Source organism: Centruroides sculpturatus, unplaced genomic scaffold (genome assembly GCF_000671375.1).
Source record: "Centruroides sculpturatus isolate CEXI.00-Female unplaced genomic scaffold, Cexi_2.0 scaffold290, whole genome shotgun sequence".
Lineage (NCBI taxonomy): Eukaryota > Metazoa > Arthropoda > Arachnida > Scorpiones > Buthidae > Centruroides > Centruroides sculpturatus.
The window spans coordinates 444,315-466,806 of NW_019384526.1; the positions used below are offsets into that span (position 1 = coordinate 444,315).

General features: G+C 26.1%; 2 protein-coding genes across 5 annotated transcripts in view; one reads left to right on the forward strand and one right to left on the reverse strand.

Annotated features, from left to right (window-relative positions):
• Positions 1 to 2,512, reverse strand: part of LOC111622876 (serine/threonine-protein kinase 10-like) — a 71,106-nt gene extending 68,594 nt beyond the window's left edge. Inside the window, exon 1 of the mRNA XM_023365328.1 lies at positions 2,095 to 2,512. Within this exon, the coding sequence (XP_023221096.1) occupies positions 2,095 to 2,259 (165 nt within the window). The 5' untranslated portion in view covers positions 2,260 to 2,512. The remainder of the gene's footprint in view (positions 1 to 2,094) is intronic.
• Positions 2,513 to 3,116: 604 nt separating this feature from the next.
• Positions 3,117 to 22,237, forward strand: LOC111622878 (cytochrome P450 3A6-like). 4 transcript variants are annotated; one of them, XM_023365333.1, is made up of 18 exons: positions 3,117 to 3,201; positions 3,411 to 3,452; positions 5,944 to 6,103; positions 7,581 to 7,737; positions 11,776 to 11,947; positions 17,970 to 18,066; positions 18,173 to 18,222; positions 18,299 to 18,395; positions 18,488 to 18,616; positions 18,835 to 19,072; positions 19,494 to 19,636; positions 19,705 to 19,825; positions 19,899 to 19,968; positions 20,040 to 20,151; positions 20,225 to 20,313; positions 20,396 to 20,536; positions 21,113 to 21,272; positions 21,571 to 22,237. In XM_023365333.1, the coding sequence occupies exons 5-18, from the start codon at positions 11,919 to 11,921 to the stop codon at positions 21,646 to 21,648; spliced, it is 1,554 nt and encodes a 517-aa protein (XP_023221101.1). In that variant the 5' UTR covers positions 3,117 to 3,201; positions 3,411 to 3,452; positions 5,944 to 6,103; positions 7,581 to 7,737; positions 11,776 to 11,918; the 3' UTR covers positions 21,649 to 22,237. The 4 variants fall into 4 exon arrangements, with proteins under 4 accessions (XP_023221101.1, XP_023221103.1, XP_023221104.1 ...); XM_023365335.1 differs by lacking the exon at positions 5,944 to 6,103 and having other exon boundaries at positions 3,140 to 3,201; XM_023365336.1 differs by lacking the exons at positions 3,117 to 3,201; positions 5,944 to 6,103; positions 7,581 to 7,737 and having other exon boundaries at positions 3,427 to 3,452.
• The last annotated feature ends 255 nt before the right edge of the window (positions 22,238 to 22,492 follow it).

A 22,492-nucleotide genomic window follows, 5' to 3' on the forward strand; every position in this document is an offset into this window, starting at 1 on the left:
TGTTTACATATTCTGCTAGTTTCTCCTTTGCAAATTATATTATACTATTTTCTGCTTTTAATACTTTTCAAACTGATATTCTTCTTACTCTACTCTTCTGCTTATTGAGGTCTTAAAAATATAGTTTTAAAGTCCCATATGAAAAAACTATATTTTTAAGACTCCAATAACAAAAGAGTAGATTTTCTAAACTATAGAGTTAATTTTTCTTTTATATATTTGATCATTTTATAAATTTCTCTTATGATTTTATCTAAGTTTTATTTGTTACTATGTTTTTGTTTTATATCATTTTATTCTGTTTAGACACAAAATTCTGTTTCCAAAAGTTAAATCTTGATTTACAATGATAGCTTTTTATATCTTCTTATTACAGATATAGTAAAGGTATAAAAAATATATTTATCATTCTTCTACCCTATCTTTTTAAGTTGGCAGCGTTTCAATTCCATGTTTCATAACATGCTATTGGACAGAATAATAAATATGTAAAAATGATTTAAATAAATAATGATATAAAAACTAAGAAAAGAACAAGCAAAATAATGCAAATTCAATATTTTGAGTTACACAATTAAAAATTTTAATTGAGATGAATATTCATAAAATTCATGATGCCAATTCATGTGATTTTTTCACTCCATTTATGTGATTTTCTTGGCTGAGAAAATCACATAAATTTTATTTTTAAATCGACAAATTGAATGCTATTTTCTTAGCCAATTAAAAAGCATTAAAGCTTTCATCACAAAATTTCCATGTAATAACTGTAAGATCTGCATAATATGTTTCATAGTGAAGTAAGAGTATAAAATAAATCATATTCATAAAAAATATACAGTTTTAAAATTAAAATATTCAAAATAAGTAATTAAAAATTTAAAAACTATATTAATAAAAATGTTCATTTTACATGAACATTTTTTTAACATGATTTTTAATTATTAAAACTTCCTTTAAATCTTAAAACTGCTAAACCATTAAATATTCACAATAATAATTGACCAAATACTTGAGAATTTATATAAAAAAAGAAACAAAGCATAAAATGTTTTTCCTTTTTGGTCAACTACAACTAATGAAAGTAATAATTATTTTACAAAATAAACGTATTTTTTGCTGAATTTATTAGTAATGATTCATAAGTTTTCTAAATCCTAACATGTTTTACTATTGACCAAGCTTGTCCTTATGATGTGATTCATCACACTTTGTAATACCGTACAATTAAAAAAAAACTCACTTTAGTTAATTACAAAAATATTCTTAAGCTATTTTATATAAAAAATGCTATTTTTTTTTAATCAATAAAAAAGAAAAACTATAAAGAAGGCATAACAACAGAGATTAAAGATCTACAATCTTCTACATATAAAAACATTTATGCACACTTCTCCAGTTTTATAATTTATCTTAAGTATTTTAAAATTATGAATTTGCTCTAACAATATTTATTTTTAATAAACTAGCATATATATCTTTAAAATATTGTATAAATGGCTTTAATAAATAATCAGTTAAAGCAGACATTTATGTAAATAAAATAAAGGCCTAATCAGATTTGCCAAGACCTCCACTGGCTTACTAAGATCTCATAGGGTATATCATAACTGTGATTTTTAAAGGCAAAAAATCATAGTTTATTATATTTATTTCATTAAAAATGCTGAAATTTAACTAAAGATTCTAAATAAAACTGTAACAGAAAGCATATGTATTTAATAAATATAAAATTCAAAATGTAAACAAACCTATCGTAACATTGTACATTTAAAACCATATAAAATTTATTACATTTTAAGTGTATATCTGATTTATTTAAATTATTTTCAATTGAAACTATCGGTACGTAAGCTAGCATTTTAATCATGTCGGTGTATAGAAATGATTGAAGCGTAATTTGTCTCGGTGATGGATATTTATACCCTTTGATATTTAAAACCGAATAAAGAAGATTATACAGAATTTATTATTCATTTATTACATTTCATCAAAGTGAATTTATAATAAAAAAGAAACAATATGATAACCTGCAACCTTATAGATATTTTTCAGATATTAATTTATATTTAAAATGAATAAATTAAATACTACCTTATATACTTTTCCAAAGGCTCCATCTCCTAATTCACCAACAATACTCCAAAAATCCTCAGGATTTTCATTAAATCTAATATTATGATAGAGTCTCTTCCTCTTATTTTCACTTCCAGTTCCTCCTATGCTAAAAATCTTCTTGAAATTACTAAAGAAAGACATCTCGTCGGCTTTATAACATTATATGACGATAAATATATCTAATACATTGTACATTGGCAATAATCCGCATGGTAAAGTAAAAATTAATCGATTTCACACTTCAACACTAGGCACAAAACAAAACAAAAAAAAATTAAAAAAAACACTTAAATAATCCGATATTCACTGTTTAAACGATAAATCCGACGTGATAAATAATAAAAATGAAATCACTTCGACAAATTAAATCATACAAAATGTATATTAAGTAAAAAATATTTCCATTTTCCAGTTCATAAAAGTCACTGGATAACACACATCTACCAACAATCCGCCATATTCTCAATGGCGTGACGTCATTTCACGCGCGCTTTCACATTCTGAAAACATAGGGATTTTTCCCTGTAATTTTCCTTAATAAAAGCAGGATTTTAAAACAAGAAAGAATTTTTGAATTTCCAACGGAATTTATTTATCTATCTATTTGTTTATTTATTATTAATTAAACTAAACATTATTTTGATCGACGATTTAAATGTTAATTTAAGGATTTATTAACTTAAAATGTTATTTAGTTAGAAAAATTAAATAAATGAGATATAAATATTAAATAAATTAAAAATATAATAATTTTTTCAGTAATTTGGAGTAGTATATTTAATTATTTTCATATTAGAGATTTCGGTTTTACTTATTGTCGCGATAAGAGATTATTTTTCAACATTTCCTACTACCAGAATTTTTTTCTTAATTTATTATTATTATTATTACAAAAATTTATAGTAGATTATTTTATAAATTCAATTTTCTTAAAATAAAAAATACTTTATTACAATTATTTCCTATTATTAAATTTTTTTTAATTTTTTTTTTGGAGGTAATTTTTTAATTTTTCCTACTATTCAGAGGTTTTTTTCAAATATTTCCTGCTACCAAGCTCTTGTTTTCTATGGAAATATGATTGTAAGTTAACTTATATTAGAAAATTATTAATTATTAAAGGGTTTTTACTTAATTTTTCCCTCAAACATTCTTTTAATATTGGAATGTTCGATTTATCTGCCATAACGGATGATTTATATTTTTCAAATTTTCCGCCATTTTAGATTTGTACGTCATAAGAGAATCTATTGTAATATTTTCCTATAATTTATTTATTTATTTTATTTTAGGTTGGTTAACCTTTTAAGAATCTTATCAACTGAGGATTTGCTGTAAGTATTTTTTTTTATTCTTGCATATTATTGTACATATTTTGTATATTAGATATGATCTTTTACTATATTTTCCTATTATCTCACACTTTATCTTATTATTTTACTATTTTATAAATAAAAAACAGGGAAAAAAATCATTGTAAAAGAGTTCTTGACCAATCTTTAAATCAGTTATTCATAAAAAAAACAAACTTCAACTGTAATAAATACAGTATTTTTAACAGACAAGACCTATAAAAGGTTATTTTATAGCCCTTTCAGTTCTGAATTACAATGATCATTGAAGTAGAACCTATTCACAAAATATATCAGTCTACATCATTGAACTGACTTCCACTTTCAAAATACTTTTACAGTAATAAAATTTCTGTGCAAAAGCATGTAAAATTAACTACAGAAAATGCACTGTTTTTGTCTGTATACAGTAATAACATTTATACTAATTTCTTCTCAATTTTTATTTTATAATTAAAACAATTTTTCACTTGTTAATAAAGTGAAAATTAAAATAATGAATTGCATATATACTTAACTGCATTATTTAAAAATATATGCATTAATTTATATTTTAATAGCTTAATAATGTCATATAATTTGAATATAGCAATGAAAAATTCATATATACTAATGTAGATAATATATAAGCATAGTAGGTTAACAGGAAACCTTTGACCTTTAGTTTATTCCATTTATCATGAACGTTCACAGATGGTTTTTTTTTTAAACTGAATAATAAGCTGGATAATATATAAAAGTATTAAGTAAAAGCTTCAGTTTATCTATCAGAATCTTATATTCTTTTTAATGTATCTTGACGTTCAGTTAAATTAATTTATTAATAAGTAGATATATATTAAATAGTTGTAAACAGGATACTCCCAAGATATACATTTATTCTTCCATAGGATTACATAGTAATAACAATCGTCCTTTCATAGAAATTACTCTTCCAGTTATGATGCATTTGATATATCCTAAATAAAATGACATATTTATATTTTTATATACCAGTTTAAATTCTAAGGATATGCAGACACTAAGGATAAAGTTGCATTCAAAATAAGAGTCTCAGTTAGTCGTTGACCCTTCAAAATATGAATATCAAGTGACCATTACTATTATAAAATTTACTTGTGTAAAGGATTAAAAATGAATAAAATAAAGATTTTAATAATAAAATTTAAATAAAAGTGTAGAAATTAATAATAAACAGGTTAAAATCTACAAAATTGTCGTAGTTGTTTTTAACAATAAGTCATTTAAATAGCTTTAAAGTTGGGTTAAATGGTATTTAAAACTTGGCTTGAGTTTTTGTTATGTTTTTCCTCTTTGTTTGGTATAATTTACTTACAACAGCGTAAATAATAATAGTATGACAGCGTAAATAATTGCTCTTACTATTAACCTTTAATCCATCAAAACTTTTTGCAGTCAGAAAAACAAACAAGAGTCAAAAGCAGATAAATCGATAAATAAATAAATAAATAAAATATAACTAGAATTATAGATTTTATTAAATAAAATTCAATTTTTAATTAATTTAATTACTCTTATTGAAGTAATTAACATTTTTTTTATTAATATTTCACTTCAAAAAATTATATATAATATCTAATTTCTTCGCATTCTGGTGCACAAATTGTGTAATATTTTAGGTAAATAATGTAAATTCTTGAAAATTACTGTAATTTCTACAGAAAAATTCGGATTTTTGAGCCTATAAGTAACACAAATTTCATAGAAAGTTGTTTAAAATTACGCTTTTAACTCTCTTACGCGATTATAAAACGTTCCAAGTGTTATATTTAAACAACTTTTTTAGAAATTCCGGTATAAATTAACGTTATAAGTTTATGAAAGTGTAATTTTCCTTTAATCAAGTTTGTAACTAGCATTTGTTACTGAAATTTTCACACAGAAGAGAATATTATTCGACAGGAAATGGGAAATTTTTCCTTATTTGACCTGACATCAACAACAGATCAGTTTAAAAAGCAGAAAAAAAATGTAACAGGTCAGTGACTAAGGACACACACAAAAAAAATAAATAAATAAATAAATGATTCGCGTGCTTAACGGTGGAGGTACATTTTAAATGCAACAATGCCGCTTTGCATAAGTTATACCGAACATTCAATGCTTTATAGAATACCTGAAGGCCTGTACCTATATTTTATATAAATTTACATGCAGTTAAATTATTGAATATTACATTTTTCATGGTTTAAGTTTCCATAGCATGCAACTGAAATGAAATATAAAATGTTACTGTGTACTATGTGTACCGTTAAAGTATAATTATTATATATTTATATTTTAAATATAAATATTCTGTGAAAAATCACATTTTTAGCGCACGTTTAAGTAAATTTATACGGAAATATCAAAATTGAGTATAGAATAATGCTTTTATTCTTGTTCTTAATGAGGTAAATGGCTTTAAAATCATTTTTAAGTGAGTTATAATGTATAATTATTTATATTTCAGACAATCCCTTAAGGTGATGTTATAAATTGAGATTGTGTTCTCGATAAGCTACAGCAAGAGGGCTAACAAGAATATATGACACTTGAATAGCTGTAATAGAGCATTTATACCAGTCGTAAAAGCGGGGGTATACTGTAAAATACGCCCAACTTTATCATATGTAAGGTCTATCAATACACTTTTTGATAAGATTTCTTAAGGAATTTAAAATTTATCATAAGTTTTAATATATATTTTTTAGTTTCAAAATCGAAAAGTTTGTAATGTTCATTGCAAAACATGAAATTTTACAATTTGTAATTATGCTTATGTATAATTTTAATTGCTTCACTCAAACAAGTCAGTTACCTACTTATATTATAATATATTTTTTCTTCTTTCAGAAATATTTATTTTGCTATTTTTAGACCTTAGTCTATGCTGTAGAGAAGGGGACCTAAAGTAGTCCTTGTAGTTCGGGGTGTTGTAAATTTACACACTAAGTAGACCTTGTATAGACAATACTTGTATGGCTGCACCTAAGTAGACGGTATTTAGATTAATACTGGCTCACAAAAAAAAAAGGATGGGGTCAATAAAAGGTCAAAGAATCTTTAAAAGAACCAGCCAAAAAGTTTGATGATCCTATTATAGTGCTTAATCTTCTATTTTACGTGCATCTTATAGCCTTATTTTACAAATATCTGACACAAAAAAACCGACAGAATCATATCTAAAAGTTAAAATAACCTCTTTTCGGGTATTTAAAATGAAAAAATCGATTATATTTTCTACAAAATAACGAAAAATTAAAGCAGAAGTCTTTCAGAAATCTCATTTATCTAGCTTACATCATTAATCTAATATTGAATAATTTCCGCATTTTTGTAACAGGTTATTAACACGAAAAAGTCATTTATCATTTTTAAATATTCTATAAACCTTTACAGCTATTCAATTTGTAGTTTATGCCAAGGTTATGATGCAAAATAATGTAGAAAATATTATTTAAAAACATGCGGATGCATTCACCATTCGTCATAATATGGTTAAGTAAGCAACAATCAGTTTTTGTTACGTGATATCACATTAAAAACATGAAAAAAAAAATGGTAAAAGAAATTTAAATTTGAATTTTTTTTTTGTTTGAGAGAAAGTAAAATGAAAACGAAACATGGAAATTTTTGGACTCAGGGGACCTTGAAGCATTCAGAAATGAAAAAAATTAGGGCTTTTCTGTATACATACATACAGAAAATCTCCATTTTTTTCATTTCTGTGTATGGAGGGTACACATTTGTTCACCTACTTTGAAGCTTAATAACTCTCGTGTCTTTCGTCGAAAATTTCTGAAATTTTGTAGGGACGTTTTCGTATTAGAACGAAATGTTCTTAGAAATTTTCAGGAAAATCCGAGTATTGGTTCAGGAGATATTTCCCTACCCCTTTAATATCCCCCGAACCAATCTGAAAACTTATAAAATAATTATAACAATTATTAGAGATGAAAACACATAAAAATGCCGGAAAAATCCAGCAACATTGCTAGCTTTTTAAGCCTGATATGTGAAAATCTTGTACTGTATTTACTACAATTGTATTTTATTTAATTAAATTGTGAATTCTAGAATATTTATCACTCTTTATTTTTATTGTAGAGATCTTTTTATTGGATTTTTTCAATAAACCAAAGACTATTTAAACCATTACATGGACTCTAATCGAAGAAAATCCCGAATCGATTTTGTAATTAGTGCACTTGGAAATGGTAAATGAAGCAAAAGTAAATACAGATACTTCGAGAGATCCTTTAAGGTATAACTTATTGTATATAATTCTACAATTAGCATATAAAAACACAGTTAAAACATTTAGTCAATTTTATTAATATGTAAATTAATTACTTGCTTGTATACAAAAAAAAAAATGTGATTTCTATCGACGTAAATTCCATTAAAGTATGAACGTTATTTCGAGATAATCTGTCAAAATGTCTTTTGCTTTGTATTGTTTTCTTTTTTTCTCAACAACGTGACAAGTTATAAAGAATGACAAATCGTTGTGATTCCGGATATAAATTACACTTTTGTAATTAATTATATGTTTATTATTATAATATTTGGTAACCTTAAAGTTAATATCATAATCTTGACCTACTTTCTTTCGTATCGCATACAATTAACACGGGGACTTGAATTTTCTTTCTTCATATATCTCACTTCATTATGGTTAGAATAGTTAATTAATTGTTATATTAAATAAAGGATACATTCGAACCTCGATTTAGCACCAATTTTCAGAGTATAGGCTATTACTTTTTTTTTTAATTTAATGGTGATACAATTAGATATATTGCAATGTATTTTGCACAGTCTTCTTCATTTTTCATTGGGTTTTTTTTTTATAGATACTGAGTTAAATTTTCAATTGAATTTATGCAAAATCTTTTGTTTTATTCCAGCTTGTGTGAGGAAGTAAAAATGGCGATAATGTTTCATTTATCACTCTATAAATAGTTATAAATAAATTATTTAAATATTGAAATGAATACGTTTGAATAGATTTAATTTATTGTATTCTGAGAATAACAAAAGTCTTTTTTAAAATACGTTTTTATTATTCTCAGAATGCTATTAAAATTGCACGATACGTTGTGTCAATTCTAAATATATATTTTTTAGTTTCAAAATCGAAAAGTTTGTAATGTTCATTGCAAAACATGAAATTTTACAATTTGTAATTATGCTTATGTATAATTTTAATTGCTTCACTCAAACAAGTCAGTTACCTACTTATATTATAATATATTTTTTCTTCTTTCAGAAATATTTATTTTGCTATTTTTAGACCTTAGTCTATGNATTCTGAGAATAACAAAAGTCTTTTTTAAAATACGTTTTTATTATTCTCAGAATGCTATTAAAATTGCACGATACGTTGTGTCAATTCTACCATTTGAAATTATTTTTACAGTACTTTATTTGTGATTAAATAAAGATTTAAAGAAGGAATATTCTAAAGAACAGTCAAACCTCGATATATCTTCGCCTCCGAACGTGGCGCTAAACCGAAGTACCTCGATCAATAAGAATTATTTAAAAAAACAATGAAGTGCAAACACTAGTTTGAGAGTTTGAAAATGGGTTGTAACACAGGCTAATTTGGTGATAACACTGCCATTTGTAGTTCAGTGTTATCACCAAATTAGGCTGAAGCATTCTCTATTTAAGATTCGTTCGTGGGTATTTATCTATTGGCGTTATATCGAGGTTTATGTGCATTATGACGATTCAATAGCAAAATTTTTATTTTTCAATTAATAAATCTAAAATTACAGATTAATTGATGAACTTAACTCATCTTAAAGTTGCTAAAACGATAAAAAAAAAAAAAACATTTTATTCTTGTATCTTTAGAAACTGTACAGAAATATTAAACAGAATTCTTATATTCTATTCCTGATGTATTTTTAATATAGAAACGTTAGGAATAGACTATAAAGATTATAAGGATTCCATACATCACTAATAAAAATATGAGAAATAGAAGTAGTGTCACAATCAAATGACATCAGATGACTTGCATTGTGAAATTTCGAGTGACAAATTTTTTATCTTAATTTGTGTGTGCGTTTTCAAAGACAATTTATACAACTATACACACTCAAACCTCGATATAGCGCTTATAAATAGCACTTCCCTTGTGAATATTTGAACCAATATAACCCTTCGGTATATAAGAATTACTAAATATGAGATTTTTCAAACTCTTAAACTGAAACTTGTGTGTAGACTTAATTATAGTATACATGATTATTACTGTTTTGAGTTCTTCAGTTTAGTGTCACACTCGATTTAGTGCCTGTTTCAGAGATAAAAATAATGGTAGCGCTAAATCGAAGTTTTACTGAATCTTATTAATTAATTTAGTTGGATAGACACATGTACTGTACGTATTAAGATATAAATGCACACGTGTTCTCGAGTAATTACTGAACATATTGTTTATATATATTCATACATAGTAAAATTAATGATAAGGAGGAAGTTACTACACGAATTTCAAGTTACTGTTATGAAAGTGTAACTAAAAAGGTCTTTAGGTTCTTGATGACCCGACATATATGACCTATAATTTGTTTCGTGTATAATTTATCGTGTTGAACATATTCGATGAACATGTATTTAGTAGTTCTTAAGTTCTAAGCCAACATGAGACATCGATTTATATTATATTGAGATATATAAATTACCATTCTACGATGATAAACTAACTTATAAGAGTGTGGTTTTTTAGATAATTCAATAAAATAGAATTCTAATTATATGAAGATTAATTATATTATTTAAATTTATATGTTGCTGTTGTATGTAACATCCAACATTCTTCAAAATTTTAAAATACATATACAAGTGTATTAAAATGAAAACTTTACACACTGAAGTTGTGATTATAAGCAAAAGGATGTTACTTTTCTCAAGTTTTAACTTCTTTAAATTAATTATCTATACTAAATTTTTGTTAATATTGTATTAAAAAATGATATTTTATGTATATAAAAGAAGACAAAGTGTATGAATTTTTATTTATTTTATTCAAATTAACATTATATCGTCTTATAATGAAATACAAAATGTTAAACACAGGATATTTAGCAACAAACTTAACATTTTATGGTTCTTTTAACCAATCATATATTGATAAATTTCGAATAACACAATACAAAATCGACTCTTCTAGGATGATAGATGAGAGATTTTCTCTCTCATCTGTCATCTTCGTACAATTTATCAAATATTAATTTGGTACACTTGTGAATAAAAATAACAAATTGAATTTATTAGTGTGTTTATAATGGTTAACTGGCTTTTGAGTCAACCTGTGGTAATTTGAATTTATTTTTTATTCTATATTTTGCTTGAAACAAAAAAACTTTGATAGTTAACAACCTTTGACTTTAACTATTACACCCTCCAACCCATATTTTTCTTTAGAGTAGGAACAATACAAATATCTTTGAAGCAATCTCGAATTACAACATGAAGAAAGATTGCATTAATACACTCACATAAAGCACCTTTGAATGAAATTACAGTAGTTTCTAGTACTAAATTAGTGTTTATTGCGTGATGAAGGAATATATAATTATCAGATACCATTTATTATTATCAATTTTTTTAAAATTTCCAACTGTTTATACGGGACGAGGTTGAATGTGTATTACTTGAAATGATGCTTATCTCTTTCGGAGAAAATACAGGATATTATGCAATAATGTATATATATATATATATATAATTTGATGACAAATAATTTATTTTATTTTAAGTTATTTTTTTTTTAATTTGCAATTTTTTATTTGTTTATAGGCCTATAAACATGTGCCACGTTGCGTAGAGTCTTTATTACAAGGCGCATATTCACGAACGTTCATCATTTTAAAAATAACACGTAAAATGACGAAATTAGTTTGTTTAATGACTTAAATAGAAGCAAAATTTCTTCATATTTATCTTGCAATCAGCTTTTGAATTACATTAGATGAATTTTATCCCACAAAATATGTGCAAAGTCGATAGCGCTTAGCTTATTCTGTTCAAATATAATGTGATAAAATAATTAAAATAAATAAATAAATAAATAAAATTTTCTTTTAAGTGTTTACAAAAGTGTTTAAATGGAAACAGGTAGAAATTCCCCTTTTAGAACGTGACGGACAGATATTAAGTAGGCATTAGAAATTAATAATTTTCGTTATTTTTAAAGTTAAATTACTCCCAATTTAGTGTATGTAACGTTCTATTTTTTAAAGCAAAAGAGTAATATTTATGTTAATTTTTTTTAATGTTTCAGACTTGTATAAACAGAAAAGAAGTAGAGTTTGCAAGGTCAAATGAATATATCACTGACGATGTGAAAAAAAGGCTATTTATTGCTTTTATGGTCTACGCTATTCAGCAAAGGAAAATTCTAAAAAAGCCACTTCCTCTTTCAATATGATATCATATCCCGTAGCGGAAATGAGGTAAAGTTAAGGGTTTTTACACTTTTTAACACACATAAACTAAAGAATAAATTGTGATAACTTAATATTTAATTCCATAACTTACATATATATATATTATGTTAGGTAAATGGCTCTATAATGTTAAACGTATCCACAACAAATTTGGCACGAATAATCCTATAAAAATACTGTAGAGTTCCCATCCCCTAATAACCCTCTTAACTTAAATCTGAGCAATAATTTTTTTTAATTATTATAGTACTCAAGTCAATAAATTTAGATTTTAGTTACTAAGACCATTGTTTTTATCACCCTCTTCCAACTGAACCTCATCAATTCCCACCCCCACAAAAGCCTTATAACTCTGGGAACACGCAGCTAATCTCATTTATAAAGAAAAAAAAAGGAAAGAATTGACCCATTTTCATAAGTTGTAACTTCCAATTCTTAAAGGTGTGGTCTAAACAAATGAGGTCAGGAACGTATTTCTGTGAATATTTAAAAAATAAGAAATCAAAATACCAATTTATTTGTATACACAAGGAAAAATACAATACCTACCACCAATTTTTAAACATAAATTATAAATGATTCCACTTAGGTGAATAATTCTAAGAAGTAAATGGAATTAGTGTTTATTATATATATATATATATATTCAGGATTTGATTGCGTAATATTTAATGACTCGATTTATTTTCTATGACATAAAAATTGAACTCAATTAATTATTTAATGAATATCAAATGGTGAAGAATTAAACATTGTGAAATTTGGCATGCAAATGGTTTATTTAGTGTTTAAAGTGCATAATTTAGAGAAAAATATTATTACTTTTCTGGGAAAGTATGACGATCATTGAAAAATGGTCCTTATGATTTGAAAAATGCTTATTTATACACTGGTGGATTGATATCTTTTGAGGCCCTTTGCGTAGTTTTACCACATCTTGAACTAATAAATCCTAATTTTGGCTACAGGATTGTTTATGAATTATGATACACAATTGCAACCGTAAAGTTACTTTATTGTTTTTAAATTTTAGAGTTTCCGAGACTCGGGAATCCTAGACACGTCCTACACTTGCCTAGTGGTAATCCTGCACTATATACAGGATGGTCAAAAAGTCAGTTAACCATGTTTGCAAGAAATTCAACACTGAAAGTGTATATCAAAGTGTACTGAACAAGGAAATAGAAGCAATTTAGTCATTACAATGGTTAATAGACTTTTGGGCCACCCTGCATATATATATATATATATATATATATTCTTATAAGTCAATGTATTAATACAGTTTTTTGACAAATACGTCTGTTTAATTTATATTCATTATTTAATAAAATGCACAATTGAGTTTAAAACAGTTTAGCAATAAAAATTCAAGATTTTTACGTATTTTATTCCACGTAAATTTAATTAAACTGAAGAAGAATTAATTAAATTCGTTACTTTATCTACTTATTTACTCAACACAAAATATAATTTGAGTAAAGTTCAACCTAACAAAATATGGCAATTTATGCATGAAGATTTTGATTTAAGATGCTTTATAAATTTCTAAATGTTTAAAGGCCTATATAATTCTATGTTTTGATATAAATATTAAGGACTATATTTATGAAATAATTATAAGAATCTGTCCTACTGACCTAATCCATATTTTACCAGACAAACACGCGAGTACCTGTCAGGTTAGTTTTCACTTAACTGGTTAGATAAACAATACTCCGTAATTATGCAATTCTCTTGCAATTCCCTCATAAAACGAAGTTAGTTTTGTTTGAAGGTCACAAAGCATTGTCCTTACAAGGTAAATATTACGATTAAATCGCTTAGAATTTGGTAATAATTTCTTAATTGATCTTACACGTGTGTATACTTTAAACACCAAAATCAAATTCACACGGAGAAGTGTATCAGTAAGAATTAAACATTTAGTTATTATTATCTTTGTCATTCGTTAGAAATTTATTAATTGATATCACGTAAGAGATTAGAATAACAAATGAAAGCGCCATTCTTTCCCTGGAGGTGAAAATATTATCAATTTTTTTGAAGTGACCTTCGCTTTTGTTTATGCTTCTCCACTGACGTTCATGACTAGCGTTAATGATGATATTAATGGTACAAAATTAAAATTATATTCAAAATATATAAATAGTGTTTTATTATGGAATTAAAAAATAATATTGTTTACAAACACGCCATTATCATTTAAAAATTTGTTCTGAAACGTTTATTATTCGTGTGAATCAAAGAATTACACACACACACACACACACACACACACACACACACAATGCTTAAAGGTAACGTAGAGGACAGAAGTTAAAGGAGGAAATTCTAATTTAAATTTTTGTCACTGGAGAAAAATGATGCTTGACAATTACCTTACATACGTTGTGACATTTCTATTGTATAAAATATATGTTTTGAATACAGACAAAAGTGCAATTTATTATATTACAGAACTGAATAACATTAATCATCGTTATTGCAAAAGGACTATTTAATAGAAATCGAACCAGGAATTACTCCTGTGATCAATAAGAATTTCAAACTATAATCGATAACAATAACAAATAATGTCGCATACTTTCCTTGTAAAGTGTAGAAGTGACATATGAAGAAATATATGGAAACATTGCGCTCGTATTGTTGTTTAAATCACATTATTTTGCATGCTCTGTTCTTTAAACAATACCATATATAGCCATGAATGAGTTAACTCACTTATAACTCATATTGAGTTAAGATATATATATATTTTTACTTTCTCAGCTGTTATGTATAACAGAAGGAAAGTATGGAGATTTTGAGTTTTTTTCCTGCGTGTGTGGAGATAGTACGATTTTGTTCTCCCAGTTCGAAGCTCAATAACTCCTGTGTCTTTTGTCGAAAATTTATGAAATTTTGCTCGGAGGTTTATGTATTGGGGAGGTTGATGCTTTTAAATTTTGATGGTTAAAGCTCGAGGGGATAGGGAGATACAGTCACGTGTCATACCTGGAGTAGGGTTGGACTTGATTTCACTCGTTATTAACTTTTACAATATATATTATAATTAAAGTTTTTGCCATTTTATAATAATTAAAAATATAAAAAGTTTTAAAATAAAATCTCATAACAGATGGCGCCACACATAATTTTAACTTTTTTGCTGGAAAAGTTACGCAACCCATTGCTGGATTTTTTTATTTATTTTGGTTGCATATTAATGAAGAGATGCGTATGTTTTACAATAATTTCTATGTGATAAATTTAATTTCTTCGTTTTTAATAGCTGCTTATGTAGTAAATTATGCATTTGTTATTACTGTTTTAGTGTCTATTTACTAAATTTGGATCCTACTCCAAAATAGTACAGAAACATTTAATTTATTTATAATTATTTGGAAAAATCTATTCCTTAATTAATAAATGCTGAATAACATTGCAAATTTTCACCATAATTATAAAATTTTATATATATTTTACAATCCCAACTCTAGCAAGCCTTAATAAACGAGTTGTTTACAAAGCATAAAGTAGGTCAAATCATATTAAAGTGCAATGTTTATATCATTTAGAGTATATTAATGTTTATATAATGTTTTTCCATGTATAGTTTTATCACGTGATTTTGTATGTCAGGTGTTTGCTTTCTTCTCTAAATAATAGAAACATAATGTATTGTTTATAAGGAGTAATGCTGAGATATTGCCATTAATAACATTATAAACAGGGAATTTATAGATAAGAAATGTTTTAAATATGCAAAATAATTTATTATAAGATTTATTAATATATATTTAAGTGGGAAGTACTATAGTGCTAAGTCAATGTATTAATACAGTTTTTTGACAAATACGTCTGTTTAATTTATATTCATTATTTAATAAAATGCACAATTGAGTTTAAAACAGTTTAGCAATAAAAATTCAAGATTTTTACGTATTTTATTCCACGTAAATTTAATTAAACTGAAGAAGAATTAATTAAATTCGTTACTTTATCTACTTATTTACTCAACACAAAATATAATTTGAGTAAAGTTCAACCTAACAAAATATGGCAATTTATGCATGAAGATTTTGATTTAAGATGCTTTATAAATTTCTAAATGTTTAAAGGCCTATATAATTCTATGTTTTGATATAAATATTAAGGACTATATTTATGAAATAATTATAAGAATCTGTCCTACTGACCTAATCCATATTTTACCAGACAAACACGCGAGTACCTGTCAGGTTAGTTTTCACTTAACTGGTTAGATAAACAATACTCCGTAATTATGCAATTCTCTTGCAATTACCTCATAAAACGAAGTTAGTTTTGTTTGAAGGTCACAAAGCATTGTCCTTACAAGGTAANGCGGTGTTCAGAAAGGAAAAAGCGACTTGTTCTTGGAATCTCTTGGAAAAGTCTTGAACACTCCATCTTCTGATATTTCTTCATTACTATCAGGTTGAGAATTTTATATTTTAATACAGTAGTTGCATATGTGCCGCCATCTTGTGGAATAATTACACATTATAAATCTGTCAAGGAATTACTGTGCTGCATTATTTAACTACAGAAATTTATTTGTAATTACGTATAAAAGATTATATTTATACGAAAACTCAGCTAACTATTTATTAATAATATATTTAATTAAAGAGTAGTCAGATTGATAACAAGGTCTGATAAGAGGAGTTAATTGTAAAAGTTGAGTGCAAAGTGCAGATTGATAGAGTTGAAAAGTTTTCAAAAGTTATGTCTGTATACATTGTTAATATTTTAATATTTTTTGGAATTTTAATATTAACTTGGTTCGGGTGAGTAATTTTTTATATTTAACACTTATCCTATAATACCTAATATTTATTATCTAGAGTCTGTCACTTGTAACAGTGCTCTCGTGATTTTGTATCATAAGTTTACGTTATTATCTTATAAATAAATGATACAGAGCTTACAAGATTTAGATTTAATAATATAAATTTAATTATTATCGTTTTAGTTTGAATTTTAAATCTTATATTTGCATCTGAAAGTTACTTCTAGCGCTCTTTCTGGTTGCTAGATTACATTATACACACTAAATATGGCATATTTGTATGAAATATATATTCTTAAACATCTGTATATATATAAAATTTAAATAGAAAATTACAGCATTTAATTATAATATAAAGAACAGAAGGATTTTCGTACGTCCCATGATAGGACTTAAGTCATTATCCATAGATTTCGCAGTGATGCCAAAGGATTTTATGTAAAATATTTAAAGATTTCTTAAAATTGGAGATTTTTTTAAAATATAATTTGAGTTAAAATGCATATTTTGAGGTAGAAATAAGGGTGGTAAAAAGTGATAAAGGAGTGAACATTAGTGGGATATATATTACGATTAAGGTAAGAATTGTATCCCATTTTATAGCAGATAGGATCAAAGGAGAAAATGTTAACCTTTCAAAGAGGGAGCGAATAAATGTAATCATTAGTCCCTCTCAAACGGCACTTATCCACTTACATCCTATTTCACTAAACGGAAGATTAGATTAACGGCGCGGTTATCAGTTTAACAGGAATTATATAATGAAAGGTCTTCTTAGTAATATTTGAAAAATTAATAAATTATAAAATTAACTTTTAAATAACCTTTTATAATTAAATATGAAGAAATAATTAAGTAATTTGAAGCATTGTATTTTCTTTTTCCTAATTATTTTTATGATAAATCTTCTATTAATTAAGTAAATTAAATACTTAATTTTTATACAATCGTTAAGTAGAGTTTGATACACGTAAAAAACCAATTTTAGTATTGAATGTAGATAGAAATAGATTGTATAATACAAATAATACAACTGTACTATTGTATAATACTACTGTACTGTAAATATATTAAACTTATACATTATACCCATATTATATTGAGAAATACTACTGTATAAGTAAGACTTTTCTTTAAAAAATTGTTTTTATTTCCATAGTACTTATTAGTGTGTTGGCATATAAATTGGTATGTGTATGGGCTTATTAATATGTAAATTCTTGTATTTTACAGATGGAGAAAACAAAAATTTTCTGTGTTTTCTGATAACAGAATTCCAGGACCCAAACCTAGTTTTTGGACAGGAAATTTGAGGGAAATTATTCAATTGGTAAGACTTTTTTTTCCTCCCTTAATTTAAAATTTTCAGATCTTTCTACATTAAAATCTAGAGATAATTACACAAACATCAAAATTAAATAATTTTATATTTTTAGAAAGAATTTTTTGAGTATGAAAACAGAAAAAAATATGGAAATATTTTTGGGTAAAGAAATTTTAAAATTAATTATATTACGAAGATTAATTGATTTATTAAATGATTTTTTAAATCATTTTTTCAGGTATTTTCTAGGAGCCAAACCGATTTTATTAGTTAATGATCCAGAATTAATTAAGATAATTCAGATAAAACATTTCAGAAATTTTTGTAATAAAGATGTAAGCCGAAAATGATGATTATTTTAATATATATTTTATTTTAATTAATTAGTAATAGATTAATTAATAATATATATTTGTTAATTTTATAGTTTATGTTACTTGATGCGAGTATTCCACATCACGTTGGAACGAAAAGTTTACCAGCTGGAAGAGATAAAAAATGGAAGATATCACGTTGTATATTAAATCCATGTTTTAGTTCTAGAAAATTAAAATTGGTAAGTTATTTTATATATTGATTTATTTCAAATTTTTCTTTTAAATAAGGAACTTTATCCTGCCTAACCTTTATAACGTTATGGCAGTTATCAATTGCATCTCATGTTTGACTTTCAAGTGAAGTTTATCCATTGTTAGATTAAATAAATCAGCTTTATATCGTGAATTATTTACGTATTTAATTGATACTGTCTTATAATTTCTTACTTTTTTTCAGATGTTTTACAATTTTAATGAAGCCATTGATGAATTTTTTGTAAATGTCGAAGAAGAATCCAAAAATGAAAGTTCTTTCGATTTATATCCATTTTATAAAAGTTTAACTTTGGATATAATATGCAGGACAACATTTGGATTTAATTGCGGTGTTCAGAAAGGAAAAAGCGACTTGTTCTTGGAATCTCTTGGAAAAGTCTTGAACACTCCATCTTCTGATATTTCTTCATTACTATCAGGTTGAGAATTTTATATTTTAATACAGTAGTTGTAAAAATAATTTATAAAATGTTTTTTTAATATATAATTGATTAAGAAGTTGAATATAATATAAAAATGGAAGAGGTTAACAATTCAAAAAATGATATGAATAATGTTATTACTGCTCATCAATTACTGTATCAATGGTTATATATGTAGGCTACTATATACAATCACTGCAATGTTGCAGTTATGACATTCAAATATAAATTTTATAATAATAAATTCCATAATATGATATTGGAAGTGAAGCTAGTATGAACTTAAATGTTATTTATTATGATGCAGATATCATTCTAAAAACATCAGGAATTATGAATATTTTCTACGTTTTTATTGATTATTAATAAGAATTAAATTTATAAAGCTAAGCTATAATTTATATATATATTTTTTTAGTATGTTTTCCGGAGACAGAACCAATACCAACATTAATTCGAAGAATAAGAGACTACTTCAATAGTAAATATGATAAACCTTCAGTTAAATTATTAGTGGATACTTTGAAAGATGTCATTCGCCAACGCAAATTATCTTTTACTGTGAGTATAACTACTGAAAATTTAAAATCCCCCAAGTAAAAACCTCCAAGAATGTCAATTTTCATTAGAAAAAGGAAGATCTACTTCAAAGTATGATCGATGGAAAAGTAGAAACAAAGCTTTTACACGATGTTAACGATGAAGATCTAGATGCCAAGAATGATAAAGAGACGGAAGAATCCACTAATGGTGACCATAGCGTAAGAAATATTATCTATAAATTAAATTTTCGGTTTGTAAATCATTTATGTTATCATCGCAGTTGGAAACAGCCACATAAGATTGTCTGATGATGAAATAACAGGGAATGCATTGGTATTTATGGCAACTGGGCAAGTTTAAAATTGTTAATTAGATTAATTCGCTTGCATACAGAAATATTAATAATATTTCCCGATAATAGATTCGGCACAACCAGTTCAATTCTTGCTTACTCGTCCTACTATTTAGCAACGCACTTAGAAATTCAAGAGAAAGCAGTAAATCAGATAAGAACGATTTTAGAAGGAAAAAGTGTAAAATTCTCGTACAGAAATATTCATGTTTTTATATTACTTAAAGACTTAACGTTCTAAATTATGTATTTAGATTGAAATTCAATATGAAGATTTGGAAAAATTGGATTATTTGGATCAAATTATATCAGAGACTTTACGTTTACATCCTGCTTCCTCTTTGTATGTATATTCTATATTAAAAAAAATAATTTAAAATAATTAGAGTAATAAATTTTATTTTAATCAATTGATGATCTTACAGATCTATTAACAGAAAAGTTAAAAAAGTATTCAAATATAAAGGAAAAACTATTCCCGAAGATGTAATTGTAAGTATTTCTCCTGAATTATTGCACAGGAATCCAGAATATTGGAACGAACCAGACATTTTTAATCCTGACAGGTAATTTTATATTGGAATTATTATATATTAAGCAATAAAATATTCTGATAATGATATCGAAACTAAATTAAGGCACCTTTTAATTGTCATTCATTTATCAATTTACACTGGGAGTTGATAAATAAACATTCAAATACGGCCTTCTATTACCATTTAATACCGGTAAGTTGTAGTTGAAACAGCGTTTTCTGGGCACTGATAAGTTACAATTCAATATCGCCCTGTGAGAGTTGGTAAAATGACAATTAGACATGCTACATTTCCTTTCAGACAGCGTTGAATAGATGTACTGTAATTAAGATCACTCTGTATATAATAAAAATTACATACAGTCGACCCCCCTATAACACTGTTGATAATTCCGTTTTATATACGTGATCCCGGCACACGTATTTGTAAAATCTAAGTGAAATCTAAGTGACTCGTACAACATGGAATTCATATAAAACGGAATTATCAACAGTGTTATAGGGGGGTCGACTGTGTTTACTTTGATACTCTTTCCAAATGTTTTCATTACTTTAATGAATTATATTTAAAATGAATATTATTAATAAATTAATTTTTAATTTTAAGATTTTCTGCCGAAAATAAAAGAAACATTAATACCACAATTTACCAACCGTTTGGAAATGGACCAAGGAATTGTATTGGAATGCGATTTGCCTTGACAGTTATCAAAATTACCTTAGTTCGAGTTTTAATGAAATATAAACTGGATAAACCGCCAGATTATGTAATTGTTTTTTTAATTATTAAAAATAATTTTATTTAGTTGAAAATTTTAAAAAGTTCTGTTGTAAAACAATTAATTACGCACAATGTTTGTAGTATTTCTAAGGTAATCAATAAATAACTAGCCAAAAGTAACAGGATGGTGGTCGTCCCAGCTGTTTCTTTATTGATTTAACCTAATATTTTTAGCAAACACATGTATAAAACTAAGGACTTTTTTAAATTTATTCTTTTTATATGTTTCATATTGTTCAAACACTTTGCTAATGAATAATTATAAGTATTTATATTTTTTTTAGGTGTTAAAGTGTAATCATTCGTTGTATGGATCGACACCGAAAGATGTTTACGTTCGTATGACTCCAAGAACTATTTAAAATAATAAATATTCTCTTGTTAACATAATTGTAAATTCAACTTTAATCCATTATTAAATACATTTTTTTCCACTATTTTTGTGTTTTGTATTTTGAAATAATGTCTAACGCCAATTAGTGATACGAATGATATTTCTGCACAATTTAATCTCCAGTGGCTGAATGGATAAAACCATTGAACACTTGGTCGTGAGTTCGCGCCACGCCAAAGGACCAGAAGCCATATACTTTATATTAAAACAAACAACAAAGCTTGCATCTATATGGGATTGTGTCGTTTTTCATCAGAGAGGTGTAGCCACAGTTTTTAATACACAGAGACCAAACTTCCTGTACAATAAAGTCTATAGTTCGTCCGACACTCCAATGGGATGGCTTACATGGAATTATTGTGTTACCTCGATGTGTGAAAGACTGGTGTACTGTACGTGTATACTCAGTCGCCATTTGTTTATTGTATTGATACGTACAGTACCATCAGCAAAACATTCATAATCGTAATTAATACGATAACGAATCTGTGAACCAAGTGTTTTTTTTATTATACAGTACGTGTAATACGTGAAAAATCCTGTAATCTGATACCCGCCGGTCATGTTTTGAGACCCCCTGAACCCAAAAAACGCAAAAAAAAAAATTTCGTGGGTATGTGTGCACGCGCCTGTGTATTGGCATCTATTTCGCTTAATATCTTAGGAAGGGGTAAAGATAAAAAAATGAAATATGGCATGGTAGATTGTATATAAGGGAAATTAATGCTATTAAATTTTTGTTGTAAAAGGTCAAGGGGATGGAGGGAGGTCATGTGTCATATCTTGCGAGGGTCAGACTTAATGACGATTTT

Bases quoted from the DNA above. Each gene is read 5' to 3' on its own strand.
- LOC111622878 (XM_023365332.1), top strand. From the start codon at position 16,673: ATGTCTGTATACATTGTTAATATTTTAATATTTTTTGGAATTTTAATA. The intron at 18,223-18,298 runs GTAAAGAAATTT...TCATTTTTTCAG, and splicing joins AAATATGGAAATATTTTTGG to GTATTTTCTAGGAGCCAAAC. The intron at 20,537-21,112 runs GTAATTTTATAT...TTTAATTTTAAG, and splicing joins GACATTTTTAATCCTGACAG to ATTTTCTGCCGAAAATAAAA.